This window comes from Rhodnius prolixus, unplaced genomic scaffold, assembly GCF_049639745.1.
Source record: "Rhodnius prolixus isolate KJV_2025 unplaced genomic scaffold, Rpr scaffold_4, whole genome shotgun sequence".
Classification (NCBI taxonomy): domain Eukaryota; kingdom Metazoa; phylum Arthropoda; class Insecta; order Hemiptera; family Reduviidae; genus Rhodnius; species Rhodnius prolixus.
Window position 1 is genome coordinate 38936559 of NW_027411614.1, and position 16050 is coordinate 38952608.

At 35.6% G+C, this 16050-nt stretch overlaps 1 protein-coding gene across 1 annotated transcript in view; it reads left to right on the forward strand.

Moving 5' to 3' along the window:
* kug (FAT atypical cadherin kugelei) overlaps positions 1-16050 on the forward strand; it is a 671938-nt gene that overhangs the window by 284477 nt on the left and 371411 nt on the right. Inside the window, exon 4 of the mRNA XM_074130786.1 lies at positions 2691-5991. Coding sequence (XP_073986887.1) covers positions 2718-5991 — 3274 coding nt within the window. The 5' untranslated portion in view covers positions 2691-2717. The remainder of the gene's footprint in view (positions 1-2690; positions 5992-16050) is intronic.

Sequence of the window (16050 nt, forward strand, 5' to 3'; positions counted from 1 at the left end):
AAAAGTAATTTTGAACAGCACTAAGCAGCTTTTAGGAAAACTTAGAAATCACCTTCTTTCACTTGGAATTTCCATTCATCCTCTTGTAACAAACATTCTTCTAGTTAATGAATAGAACGTAAAGGTTATTTAGAGTTTCGAGTCCCATCCCAGTCAGGGATTTTACCAATATTATTTTTTTAACTCCCACACACTTGACTTAAAAAACAAGCAATGACAAAACTGCATTACAGACTTCTTGGACGACGCTCTAAATTACCCATTGAACTCAAACGCTTAATATACAGCACTATCCTCAAACCTATGTGGACCTTCGGACTAGAGCTGTGGGGTTCAGCCAAACCTACAAACATACGGACAGTAAGTAAAGTAAAAAGTAAAGTAAAGTAATCGCCTATTTTTTCAGGCGGGGCTTAACGTCCAACTACCATTTACTAGGTGTCGAGGACGGAGGCGAATAGCAAACGTACTTTACTATTTCCCATTTAACCATTAAATAAAATCCAAGGCCAAGACCGGGAATCGAGCCCAGTACCACAATGCATATTAGCTTTGCAGGTCTCGCCTTTTAACCCTCTCGGCTACCGTGGCGCCTCACACGGACAGCACAAACATTTCAGTCAAAACTCCTCTGACAGATAGCTGACGCTCTTTTCTACGGTGACTAACCTCACTCTTCACAACGACCTCAACATTCCCTTCATAGACCAACTCGCTAAGACTAAATACAAAAAATTCCATACTACTCTCTCGACTAGCTCTAATCCTCTTGAACTGTCTCTCGCTTCCTCTGACATCCCTAATAATCCTCGCCGACTGAATCGCCAGTGGCCTCGCGACTTCCTTGTAGTCTGAAGGCCTAAACGCCATTATTCTCCTATCTCTCCTCTCTCCTCCTCCTATTCTCCTCTCTCCTATAGAGAGTGCTACTTCTGGGTAGTTTCTCTCCTCCTGCTCTCCTCCCGCACCAGTTCATCACTCTCTCCATATTTACTTATTGTATACAATGTATACAGATTGTAAATTACAAAATAAATTTAAAAAAAAATTTAACTAATAACCATCGAAGTCAAAAAAATACTTTGGAAAAATGAAGAGTCAGAATCTGACGAAGATATTTTCTCTAAAATAAGAAAGTGAATTTGTATCCCATCATTGTTTATCCTTTATCTTGAAATGTGGTCTAGAAAATATGATTTTCTATTTTAATAATCGTATTTTAAAGCACATTGATCATGATATCGCATGCCAAATAGTTGGAAAACTCTGTGAATTTGGCAAATAGGTGCGCGCGTACATTAAACTACGGCCGCCCCATACTTCTTGAAAGTTCTACTTTGGCCTCTAGCCAAGATGGTCTACTCTCTTGAGGTAATGCTTTGTATGCAAATGTCCAATCTTTTCGTCTTTTGCCAGTTGTAAAGAGAATTATGGCCAGCACAAACTATCCTCCGTTCGGCATTCTATCTGAACGATTCTTTTAAAGTCAACATTGAGAAAAAAAAAAAAATTATTCGAATCGCATCAGAGATTCGCTGATCTCTTTGTACCGCTTTTATGTCTGTCTGCAAATCTTTATTTTCTCTCCTGTACTTAGATTTGTGTGTTTTTTTTATTCCCTTGATGTTTTTTTTAAAGTCATGTAGGCGGTGGTAATTTAAATCGGCTTCCTTATTTTGATGTTTTCCTGTTCTCAAGTAATTTACATAAATCAAATAACTTCAGTTTATCCTTCCACCTACTCAGTAGCTAATTATTTACATTCCTATCTCTCTCTATTTTTATCTTATTTTTGCATCAGTCGACATTGAAACTTCAGAAATCTATTACTATTCCAGATTTCAAAACTGAAAGTGAAATATTCAAAAGACCTTGCAATTTTCTCGTAAGGTTTATTCTGTTTCCGCTAAAATGTATTAATCCTTGCTGTAAAGTGGTACTTCTTTTATCTGTACGGTACAATCTGAACTCAAAATCGAGTTATAAAGTTTCGATTTTCTGCGATTGTTCATTCTTGAGATTTGTCTTCTTACACACATGCTCACGGAGAACGAAAGAGAAAGAGATTTAGAATATTTTCCTACTTAAAATAATATTTAATATTGAAACATTTAAACTAAAGTTACTTAAATTGTGAATTACTATTCAATAATTAGATGCTTAAGTTACTTTTAAGTACTATGAATATTTTAATATAAAATGACGCCCATTACAAACATTTTCGTGTATTACTGTTTCAAAACCAGCTAAAATATTAAGTTTATACTGTTAAAGAATTAAATTACTATTTATGGAAACCTCTTAATGGCTTTCCAGTACATTAAAATTAATAACCAAAATTATTACCCAGAATACCATCAATAATGAACAGCTGTAGGAGTCGTTCTTGAGGGTTGTCTTTGAGAAAATTGTGTGCTCTATTGCAACGATTCGACTTATATTTAAGTCTTCTTCAGGGCTAATTTATAATTATAATTATGTGCGATACAATTATAAAAAACTTGATTTTCAAAACTTTTTACAATAATCAGCATCGTATTGTATCCAAATTTCATCTTATAATTGTATTATTTTTTATTAAAATGACGAAAAGTTATTGTTGTACTAATGCATTATTACTAACTAATGTATACTATACTGAGATGAAACCATTGTTGTTGTAATTAATTGACTGGTGTTGTGTGTTGCAGGGGACGTGTTATGAGGTAGCAGTGAATATGCGAGGTAGGTGGCAGGTACCACTTGCCGGGCTGCTGTTAGCAGTCTTGGCCGGCTCTCAAGGTGCTCTACTCCAGTTCTCCAAGCCGGCCTACAATGCCACTATCTATGAAAATTCCAGAGGGAAAACTTACGTCAGATGTGTAGAAAAGATGGGCGTTGACATTTCAGCCGTAAATGCTGATGTACGTTATAAAATAGTCGGCGGAGATAGAGATAAATTCTTCAAAGCAGAAGAGAAGACTGTCGGTGCTTTTGTGATGTTAATGATCCGCACAAGAACTGGCAATACAGATGTATTAAATCGGGAACGTAAAGAGAAGTATACACTTCTTATTAGGGCCACCATTACTAGAAGATCAGGTCGCCAAGAACTGGACACTACTGTATACATATCGATTTTAGATAGAAACGATCTTAATCCATTATTTTATCCAACAACTTATGACGAAGTGGTTCCAGAAGATACTCCGCTTCATAAGAGTATCCTGAAAGTGAATGCTGAAGATGCAGATCTCGGGATGAACGGAGAATTGTATTTTTATTTTAAGAACAAAACTGACCAGTTCTCTGTACATCCCACTAATGGAATTGTATCGTTAACCCGTCCACTACGTTATTCAGACAATTCTGTACACCATTTAACCATAGTGGCCAAGGATCGAGGCGGTGGTAAACCTAGTTTTGGCAAGATAACATTCCATGTTAAACAAGTGAACCTGTTTGGACCTGAAATCTATGTACACACATTGACTTCCTTGTCTGAGAATACTGACAATGATGTTTACGCTATTGTCCGAGTTATAGACCAAGATGAAGGAGTTCATGGAGAGATCAAGTCATTAGAAATTGTGGAAGGTGACCCGGATGGTAATTTCGTAGTACGCAAAGTGAAAGAAGGAAAAACAGGGTTCGAATTTAATGTTGAACTGCTGCATTCCTTCAGTTTTGACATGGCTCCTAAAGGATTTAATTTAACACTTAAAGCGACAGATAATGGTTCCCCACCCAAGCACACTTACAAGAGTGTTCCAGTTCTTCTAGCTAATGTTAACGATAACCCTCCTCTCTTTGACAGGGAGTTTTATGAAGTGGACATATCGGAAAATGTGCCTCCGAATTCGCCAATTATTCGAGTGAAAATTGCCGATACAGACAGCGGAAATAGTGTCATTCCGAATTTTGAGGTTACAACAAATACTGATCTTTTCACAGTAAATCCGACCACAGGTATGATATACACGGTAGATTGGTTGGACGCTGAGCGGACTACATCCTATGCACTTACTGTAATTGCCACTGACAGGGCTGTGCTTGGCAATAGGAAACATAGTATTGCTAAAGTGAAGGTGAATGTTATCGATGCTAATGACAATGATCCAGTTTTTGAAGATGCTGAAGTGACTGTCTACGTGGATGAAAATGAACCTTCAGGTACCTCTGTCACTACGGTTGTCGCTAGAGATGACGATTCTGGGGAAAATTCTTACATATCTTACAGCATTGCCAATTTAAAGACTGTGCCATTTGAGATAGATCATTTCTCGGGTATTGTTCGAACTACACAGGTGCTGGATTATGAGTCTTTGAAACGGAACTTCATTTTGAAGATTCGTGCATCGGATTGGGGCCTCCCTTATAGACGGCAAACAGAAATGCAATTAAAAATAATAGTGCGCGATGTGAATGATAATAGACCTCAGTTTGAAAAAATAGATTGTGTTGGCCATGTTCCTAAATTTTTGACGATCGGCACTGAACTGCTGACCCTGTCTGCTATTGATTTTGATGCAGGTAATATGATAAGTTACAGACTGCTCTCGGGTAATGAGGATGACTGTTTCCATTTAGATTCCACCACTGGAGTGTTGTCAGTTACTTGTGACCTTTCTGACTTGAACGTTTCGCAGCGAGAATTGAATGTAACCGCCACAGATCACACTCATTTCGCTGATACAATGACTATTGTGATGAAGTTAATATCAGTTAAGAAAAATACCAATACGGATCCGAAATCTTGGTTTAAATGTAAGGACACAGGTGTAGCGCGAAGATTAACTGAGATTCTAGCGTCCGCTGAAAGAAACAACATGAATAAAGAAGAGTTCGCGATGATGCCCAGTAGATATGGACAGAATGCTCATAGTCCTGAATTCAAAGACTTTCCCGTTCAGGTGATGGTAAACGAATCAGTGGCCATAGGAACAACGTTGATAGTAATCAAAGCTACAGACCGAGATCTAGGTTATAATGGAAAACTTATTTTCGGCATTACATCTGGAGATTTAGATTCAGTATTTAGAATAGACCCTGATAGTGGAGAACTGAAGGTAGTTGGCTTCTTGGATAGGGAACGAGAGGATGAGTATTTCCTGAATATAACTGTGTACGATCTCGGCAGGCCAAAGAAGAGTACCTCTCGTTATTTACCATTTACTGTTTTAGATGTCAACGATAATCCACCCAAGTTCGAGAAGTCAATAGCTAGTTTTCGAGTCACAGAAAATGCGGTAAATGGCACAGCAATCTATACAGTGAACGCCTCTGACGCAGATCTCGGTGAAAATGGTAAAATACAGTTTTCTATAGTAAGCGATTCACCTGAATTCTACGTAGATCCGATAACTGGAGTGCTCTCAGTGCGCGGCGTTCTCGATCGGGAAATGCGACAGTTACATGAGCTAATTATTAGGGCGACAGATTGTGCGGGAACCTCACGTCGAGACGCTCACTTTGCCGACTGTATCATTAAAATCTACGTTGATGACGTGAATGATAATGCTCCCAAGTTTTCTGGTGATAAATTCAAGATATCTATACCAGAAGATATTCCTGTAGGTACAGTTATAGCCATAATATCCGCTACAGATCCTGATCTAGACGAAGGTGGCAAGATCACGTATTCACTTCTTGATGATTCGGATACATTTGAAATAGATCCATTGACAGGGACAGTGCGTACAGCAAAAGTGTTGGATTATGAACAACGACAGTATTATTCATTAACGGTGCAGGCCGAAGATAACGGTGTGCCGTCGTTATCATCAGAAACATTGTTGACAGTAGATTTGATTGATGTAAATGAAAATGAACATGCCCCTTTCTTCAACGATATTGTCGTTTCCGCCTCCGTTAAGGAAGCTTTACCAGCAGACACTTTGGTCACCACGGTGACAGCTATAGACAACGATCCACCAGGGACAAGAGATTCTACCCTCGTATATCGCATCGTTTCTGGCGATGGACTTGGATACTTCAGAATTGATAATGAAGGTAAGTCTAAAGTCTAAGCTGTCTAAATTTTACTTTAATTAATTTATTTTTTAAATTAAAACTTGACTTAATTCATTAATTCAGTAAACTAAATTGAATATTTTCTGTGAAGTTGAAATCTGTTTTCACCGTTTAGAAAATTAAAATAAATTTTAATACGCTGCGTAATATTAATTTTTTAATTAATATTAGACTAAGGTCGTGCTAACTGAGTAACATGAACGTCTAAATGTGAAAAAAAAAAATACTACAAATATTTAACTGCTGTTTTAAAACCAACAAACAAAATAACCTTTTTGCTAAAACTCCTTTAGATGATGGTGAGATAGGATACCCCGGACTCATCAAGTGAATTAATTTCAACAGTTTAAACCAAGCATTATGTTATTTCTGCCATCATTGGCATATCTAAGCTAAGTCTCCGTGCTAAGATAAGCACAAAACATTTTCAGACTTATGAAAACGATCTTTAGATTGAATGGTAAGCCTTTTAAGGCTTATTACATTGTGTTTAGTCAAAATAGGAAACAATTGAATTCTTATCGATCAACTCACAATCGGAAACAAGTCTATGATAACCACTGAGAAAATGAGCTTTATTATTAAATAGCCCGAATTTTTTAATTATTAATTTTATTTGGTCATTATTAATACTGGTACTATTAAACCGATTTGAATCTATGGACGCGAAATATGGAGGTCAGCAAACTATTGCTACCACCCTCAAATCATTGCCATACAAATTGGTCTTTTAACGTACCTTTCATCAAGTTCTTTACATCATCGTGGCTACAAAAAGTTTCATTCTCATCTTCCTAACCCAATAGTTCTCATCTCATGTTCTTCGCGACAATCTTTTGGGAATCTATGAAGCGGTGCTGGTGGCCGCGCGATTTCCTCAGCAGTGGAGATTAGTAATTAAATATGACTTTTGGAGAGTTGATGAGTTCTTTTACGTGTTGCAGTTCTTTCCGGCCTTGCAGATGTAAATTTCAAAATAAATAAATAACTTCTTTATGTTCTTTTATGTTGTGAACTGAAAGGAAATATTGCAGAGAGTTGAACAAAACGTTGTTTCATTTTTGTTCATAAAATTGTTCGCCAAATATTCTTTTTCCGAGACATTGAAGAAAATTTATTGTTTTGGTCCATATAAGGGAATGAGTAAATAGATCTGCTGCAATGAAATATTTTAAATTCATCCACAAAATATTTTACAATTTACTGCTCCCATTAAAGAAGATATTACGAGGACCTCTCTATCTATGCCAATTTTTCTCTCATTCGCATTTCTCTTTTTCACCATACATCACCAGGGATGGGCGCTCCGAACAGCGACAATACTCGTACATTGGCAGAACGCTATTAATGTGCTTTTCATTTGGAATACTCATCCCTTAATTGCCCGCTTTTCTTTCTGTTAACCTAAACAAAAAAAGGGGGATAATAATCTCTTGATATTTTTCAGAATGGTGCATCCTTCCTCCATTTTAAAAACTATTATGTTGGCTAATAGCTGTGCACTTCCCGTAATTTAAAATTATTATTAAACTTTGCATTTTTTTTTATTGGAGCAATTTGTTGATGTAATTTTCTATTCTTAATGAAACTTTTTTTTCCCATTTTCCAAGTCTTCAATGTTTCAGCAGGATTATATAAAGCATTCCGACAATACTTTGTTTCAGATTTTGTCAAATAAGTCACCATTTCCTTTGTCCGAATTATGTAACAACCAAGTGTAAACTCAATAATTTCCTTAAGACTATTTAAAATTCAATTTTATCCAGAAACAATGTTACAACTGAAATGGATATGCAGTGTATAATATGCAGTGTTAATATTTAAAGTTTTTTTTTTAAAGATAACAATTTTGAAAAAATAGAAAAAATCTCCAGGGAAGAGATTGGCTCACAATGCGGAGAGACCGGGTTCGAATCGATCCCTGCGGCCAGTCCTTACATTTTCCCTGTTAATACGAGTAGCTTCTAAATTGTATTGAAAGTGTTTTCTTAACCAGTTAAGCGTGGAATTTAGTTCTAAAAAAAAAAAAAAAAAAAAAAAAACACAGTGTGCGGAATTAAAATCAGACAATGACGTGTATACACGTCGAACTCAGGGCAAAACAACCAAAAGTTTACAACGTCGGTAATAGTCACTGCAAGCACTGGGGCTTGAGATTACAGAGCATTCTGTGCTCATTCAAAATCTTACACCGCTTCACGTATGCATTGCTCTAGTTAACTAGGGGACGCAAGAGCTTTTACAAGGAAGAAAAGACCTTTTTGAATTCTGTGCAAAATGAAATCATGCTCGTACTGAGGTCTGAACCTCTACCTAAAGTAAAGAAAGGCATTGCACAAGGGTTGAGAGCTTCTATTTGTGTGCGGTAATTCCCCAATCTCTAATGCGGAGACCAAACATGTACCAACCACTTATCATTTGGCTGACTCCCACCACAGTTCTATAGGTAAGATAAAGGAAACATCCCACCAAATAATATTCTTATTGTATTTTATTAAAATTTCGAATTTTTATAGTTAATGGCAATTTTATATTTTTCACAACAAGTACACACGTCGAACGCACCGTAATAGAGATTCGGTTTGACGTGTATACTCGTCAAACACGCTTAACTGTTTAAAACGAGAGCACACTTTACGCAGTCCGGCAGTGTTGTGAAAAAGGCTCTGGATCCTAATAACCCACATTTAAATTGCCTTAAATTAAAAATTAGGACTTCTTTTTGTTTTCTCTGTTTTCCCACATCATCTTTGTTTCACTGTATAAAATTCTCTAAATAATATTTTATCAGCTATTTGATTATTTTTTTGCGGTTAATTTAACGATGTTTATTTGATCCCACTGAAAGGATTCGCTCAGTGAAATGTAAATCAATTACTGCTTTTTTACTGTTCAGTGAACAGAGACCGACCCATGGAGACTCGTTATATTTCTTTAATTCAACAATTCATTTTTTATCACATTGTTTCATTATGTTTTTATGGAAATATTTAAATAATTGATTACCTTTCATGTTTTTTTGGTTATTTCTATAAAAATAATTTATTTATTTAATTTGAAAGAGATAAATGATTAGGCTGCTTTTATATCATTTCGGTTCGTTTATTTATTTTATTTTTTTTTCCTCTTTTCTGTAAAATTTGTTGATACAGGCTCCTTGGTTTTTTGGGTAATATAAATACATAAATATGGATAAGTATATAGTTCTTTTAATCATCCTTCTACAGAATTTCGTTTTTTGCCCAGTTTTGGAGAAGAGCGAGGAGATAGAGTTCTCTATTGTTACATTTCAGTGGAAATGAAAGGTTTATAATGTAGGTAATAAAATTAAATATGGCCCAAATGTTCGGAGTTAAAAGAAAACTTATGATTAGTAGTTAGAACGTTGAGAGTTCTTAAGGAAAAGCCCTATGAGTGTTCGCAGCATTGTTCCCTCTCAATTTATTTAGTATTTTACGACCAGTACATGAAGATAAGGTGTGTAAGATGAAGAGCAGATGGGAAAAAACTACAGGATATCGGTGATGATTATAATCTTCAGCCGTCAAGGAAGTCTCAAGGGCCATTGACGATTCAGTCGGTGGATTGTCAGGGATTGATAGTGAAGGCGAGAGACTGGACGAAAGGATTGGGGCAAGTAGGGAGAGCAAGCAGTATGGAACTTGTGATATTTTATCTTGGGATGTCGATTGGTTAATTGAAAAATAAGGTTTGTCTCGTGCAAAAACAGAGACGTCTTCTGTCTATCAAAGTATTTTTGGTTGAGATGTCTGTACAGTCCGTATGTTTTGTAGGTCTAGCTGACGGGTAAAAACCCCAAAATCGAAATAGTAAAGATAATAGTATAGATTTGCGGAAGAGAGCAAAACGGTGCGAAGTTTAAAGATTAAATATACACCTTTAGGAAGGAGTGCCTCAATCAATTTATGTAACGTTGAGGAATAGTGTTGTGGAATGCCCTATATACATTTAGGAAGTAATGGCCAGATAGAAGTGGTCTGTGGCTATAAATCCTGCGAAAGGTTCTTGGTATAAATTGAATGGTTACCTAGGTAAATTGGACGTCAGTGATTTGTCGCGCATTCTCCCTATTCTATCTATTCCATCCACTTCAATTCTATTTTATGTATATTTTGTACGTGCACTTGTTTACCCAACAAATCTCCCACTTTTATCCCAGAATATGTAAACGCCAGTCATTATTTCCTTTTTTTTTCTTTTTTGCATTTTAAATTTGGATTTATATGCCCATTACACTTTTAATTACCTCGTATATCAGAGGTTGCCGAAGTAGTCTGCGCGGATTCTCATGGGGTCTATTACAATTAAGAGTTCTTTAGGGACTTGAGAAATAAATTGGATTTAAAAAGGAGTTTTTTGAGAAAATTTAAATATTCCATAAAAATTTACATGGTATAAAGATACACAGATTCTTATGTGATAGATATAGACTTTATCACAAAATATGTTCGTTATTTACAAAAATAATGGAGCACCAGTATATTTACATTACAACCTTCTTTATAAAGTTTAGGGAATGCTCGGGATAGAATAACGATAACATTAGCCAGGGAAAAAGGTATGAGAAGAAAGTTCCAGGTTCAATTCTTTTGTGTCTGTAGAGAATGAAAGGATCGTAGGTGGATATTGCGCTGCAGTGTAAGGTTAGGATGACAATCTCGACTGAAGAGGAGTCTCAGCAGATGGTTTTCGATGAAGTAGGGGATTGTGGAAGCTATTTCAAGTCGCCAGTTTGAGGAATTTGTTCTGTATTGACTGGAATTTCTTGCGAGTTACTACCACAGCGATGAGTAACATCGGCCTGATGACCACTTGGTTGAAGAGGAGTTTGTTCTGTACAGTCATCTTTTAGTCTCGTAAGAGTAAAGGAAATAGTAGTCTTGTAGTAGTTCAGTTTACCAGAATTCACTTTGACCTAAACGTATGTGGAGAAGGTCAGTTTGTTGTCTGAAATTAAGAACTAAAATTAAAGATTGCTTTAATTATTTCAAAAATTAGAAGCCAAATAAGTGAGAGTGCCATTCGGATAATTAATCGTGATATATTGTATTATTTTCGATTGCTTAGAAAACAAGCAAAAAAATAGAACTCTTATTTCTCTCCGAAAGATATGAACAATATTTTAGTTTGAGATAATGTTATTTTTCCTGCAAGTGATTCTTTTATCTTCTTTTCTTTTATAAAGAAAATGGAGAACATTGATTTGGGTTTTTTCCACCCTTATCTCCTTATCTTAGCCATATTTTTCTCCTGGCGTAGGAGGATAATCCGTATTATCTCTAAATCTCTTGAAAGCCGAGACCCATTGCTGTTGGAGGGGAAAAATTGGCGATGTCAGAGGAAATATTTGAGGCTTTTAAAGTATAACGGAAGCGAGTAACTTAAATTTATAGCCATGTTATTCAGCTTTGAAGTTCTCTTTACATTCTTAAAGAAAATAAATAAAAATTAGTAAACGTTAGGAGCTTTATCGTTTCCATTATTGCCTTGCGCACCCGAACAGCTGTTCATTCCACTGGTAAGGGTACTAATTTACTCCTAATTATATTGGTGCATTCTAGAGGTTACTTTAGCTATTATCCTACTATTGCACATCGTATATTATAAATTTATTTTCTGAAAAATCCTCTATTTAAAAAAATTATGGTCGAGAGATTATATCTGGTTAATCTCATAGCATCTGGAATTATTGATCAAGGTTGTTCGTCGGTCTAAAGTATATTCTTAAAACTACAATGTGCTTAAATTATCATTTTTTACTTTAATGATCTTTATTAATGATAATTGATTATTAATATCCTAGATTATATTAGATTAGACTAGGGCGGCCTCAAGGCCTACGCCACTGCGACCCCTTTGGATCTATTGTGGCTCCCCTCACTTTAAAGCTCACCCTCCAGACCTGAGCTTTTAATCAGACTCTTAATGCTGGAAAGCTTCACAGGCCTTGGTTTTTCCTCCCCGAGAAGTAACATCCTTAGCCACACGAGCCCCTCACACTGACACAACACGTGCAGTGCCGTTTCCTCCTCTTCCTGACAGAACCTACAGAGGCTATCATCAGCCTAGCCCATGCGATGCATGTGTTTTCTGAGCCTGCAGTGGCCAGTTAGTAGGCCTACAATCATCCTTGTAGCCCCACGGCCTTGACGGATTAATTCTGCAGTTAGCCTCGGCGAATAGCTTTTAATAAACTCCTTCGCCTGTCTCTGCCCAGTGGTGGTATTAATATCCTAAATCTGAATTATATTATTTACATTATTCTCATTTTTTTTTTCCAAAGTTTGTTAAAAAATGGCTTTGATTTTTTTGGCAAAGTCTCGACACATCAAAGAAATGACCTGCGGTTCCGGATCGGCAACTGAACAAATCTGAACGCCCCCAAACTGCAGTTTTTGATCTCAATTTGGTCTGATATTGATTCGACCGTTTGGTCGTAAGCTAATGTGAGGCGATTTGGTGCGTTTATCACTTCTTTTTTTTAAATCATTTGATTAAGAAATAATTTTAGGAAGTTAATTTGAGGCAGCTCCTTTTCCTTGAATTCGAGGAGATTTCTTTCTATTTTTTCTTTAAAAAAAAAAGAACATGGACGTAGGTCGACTGTACAAATGAAAATATCATTTATTTAATCTTTTTTGAAATATAATTTTCTTCATAACAAAAAATAGATAATCCTAAATAATAATGATAATAATAAAAACCTGTCTCGTACATTTTCCTTAAAGTGAAAACCAGCTTATCTAAAATATAATATTTTCTAAAAGTAGTGGTGGTTGCCATTACTTCAGTGAACAAATCTCTTATAACTGTCCCTCGTACACAGCCCGTTGACGAATGAATATCCCTTTCTTTGTGCTTGTTCTGTGCGCCATATTGCTGGTAAAAAGGTCCATCCTTTGAAGATCCCTTACAATACTGACGTTCCGATGGGAATATACATATATATATGTATGCATAATATACATAAATGTAAGCTAGATTTCAGATTTCATATTATTTCATACATATTTCTTATTTACATTTCTCTTTATATATCCCATAATTAGGATTCTTGGGTTTTCATTTCGTTTATTTGCTCCCCCTTAGTATTTTTCTTTGAGGAAAATAAACTGAAAATGATTTAATTAGCTATGTAAATGTGTATATGTTTTTCCTAATTCTGAGGAGTATAACCCTTAATTGGTGTTTCACATTATTAACATTTTTATGTCTAATAAGTTATTAAAATAAATAATCTAATTACAAAAAGATTGAGATGAATCTTTATTACAGTTAGTTGTGGTTTCCTTTGAGAGGAGTGCACCTGACTAACACCATCATCCTTGTTTAACATTTCTCTCCATTCAGTTTGGTTTTCTTATTGGAAAAAAACTCTGAGGACTTGAGTTTGAATCTTTGTTGATTAAAAAATATACTCTTTCAAGAAATGCAATCTTCTTTCAGTTTCTAAATTTAAAAGTATTGAAATGTCAAATATTTAAAGTGTTTCAACTTAAACTTTTTATTAAAAAACTGTTTAATGGATTCGCAGGCGGAATACTTTTCGATAAATAAATACTTGAAGTAACAATTACTAGTAAAAAGTTTCTCTCGCATCTTCTGAAAAGTTGTCCTGAAAAGAATTTGAAGAATCTTGTAGAATTCTTACCAAATTAGTTCCTAACTTTTTTTTATCATTTGTTATGGGCAGGTTACCACTGCCGTCTGAAAATATTTGTGGCGCTTGAAGCATCAAATTGCCGAAAAAAGTCGCACTTATCGAACAAAAAGACAGATTTTACGTCGTTTTTTAACCCAAATTAAAAATATTAAGGTTGTAATGGTTCTTTCACGTTTAAAGTTAAGCTTAAGTACGTAGATATCTTCTTGCTTTGACTTTGAAAACTTCCCGTCAAATTTCATTAAACCAAAAGTAAAACAATTAATTGTATACGATTCTGTGGCAATATTAGGTTGCAACCCAAAAGTTAAGAAACCCTGCGCTCATAGAGTACCTCTCCAAATCAGTAAATTTGGAAATGAGGGGGTTTATTGCCCTCTACTATTTTCTCTCTGAAAACACCAGCACTAACTCCCAGTGGCCAAAAACGCAAGTTTTAATACAAAGTCCAGCGCCATTTTTTAGATCAAATAAAAGTTTTAGTTAATAACGACTAGAACCGAGTATGTGGACAATTGTGCGAAATAGATAAAGTAAATTGGGGCCGGCTAGCATTTAGAATAATGGTATAAAGTGTTCTTATGAATAATTCCTTCTAGTTGAACAATGTAATTCTGTATTATGAATATATTTGAACTGACATTAACTTTAACTACCGCTTCATATAAATGCAACTAGCGGAGAACTATTTTTTATTACAACTTTATATTATAAGTGCAAATGTGATAAAAAGTACTGTTAACTTTCATTATTTCTCGACCTACCCAGTTTATTCCTTTTATTATCAGTTAAGAATTAGTTTTTACTTCAAGTGGCTGTATTTTATACTGGCTGCTGGCTTTGTAAGTGTTAAATGTTTTTCAAATTGCTTTTTTTTCTTTTTTTTTAAATTGACTGATTTGAATTTAATAATAATTTAGTGAATGGAAAATGAAATTAGGTTAAGTTTCGACGAGGGCCACAAAAACTTTATTAAAATGTTCTTGACGCAACGTTCCTAGATGTAAGCCCTCAAAACGTCGAACTAGTTTGCAAAAGGAGATAAGAGGAAGCCAATTCATCAGACTTAAACAATAATTTTGACTTTTATGCGTGTCTTTGCGTGCAAATTTTAGTCGCAGAAAAGTTTAAAACTTAAACAGCGCTGCTAGAAGAAGAAGAGAATTATTTGTAACGATCTGCTCTGGGTGAGAATGCGGGCTACTGCCTGAAATACTTCTCTTATGAGTTGAACTTTAAAACTAAAAGACTGCTATTGGAAGTTATTTGCCAAGAAAATGGAGAGAAATAAAGAGTTGCACTGGGATAAAGCTTTGCCCAAAAGTTGGCCTGGGATACAGGTTTTTGTGATTTTCTTGACATCAAAATTGATGGAACTGAACGGGGACTTATAGTGTTAGCAATGGTTCCTAGATACAGTTTCGTCAAGCCTTTTAAAGTTCTTATAGCAGTCAAGGAGGCTTTTTAGCGTAGATAAAGTATTAATCTGTAGTGTACAGTAATCTACAGTGTCCAGGATGTAGTGAGGAAGTAGACCTTCTGGATTCGGGAGGATAATGCCTCTCTGTGTAATGAATGGATAGGTAAATTGTAAGTCGCCAAATTGTTGGTTGGAAATCCCAGATCAAAGGCAGGTGAAAATTTGTTGCCTACTATTTAAAAAGAAAGATTCAGCATCCATTTGCATGAGCGCAGGTCTCCTTACAGACTCAGCAGACTGAGGAAATACGTGCATCTCTTGGCCCGACAACTGGTACCTTCAAGCCTTAGCCTTCGAGCAAAGCTGTAGTGCTAGTGGGTGCCATTAGTGCTAAGTAAAGGATGCTGTTTTTTTTAGATTCTTTTGTGGCTAGCCCTAGCGAAATCTATTCTAATCTAGGACTGAGTTTACTATACGAAGTATTCAATTAATTTTCTTTAATAAATCAGCACGAATTCTTCCGTGAAAAAGGCGGAAGTCGTTACGATTAGTTTTCTAAACATTATGTTAATTCAATGCACAGCTCTTTTGCACTTTCTCTTTCCTCTCATTATAAGTACAATTTCTGATTGAATTCTTGTCTGGTGCGGTCAGTAAGAAACTATAAAGTAAAAAGTAAAGTAATTGCCTATTTTTTCAGGCGGGCTTTACGTCCAGCTACCTATTAGGTGTCGTGGACGGAGGAGACTAACAAACATACTTTACTGTAAATTTCTTTTATTAACCATTAAATAAAATCCAGACCGGGAATCGAACCCAGTACCACAATACATATTAGTTTTACAGGTCTCGCCTCCAACCGTTCGGCTACCGAGGCGCCTAGTAAGAAACTATAACTGCATAGTACTTTTTCAAAGAAATTCAGCTACACCAA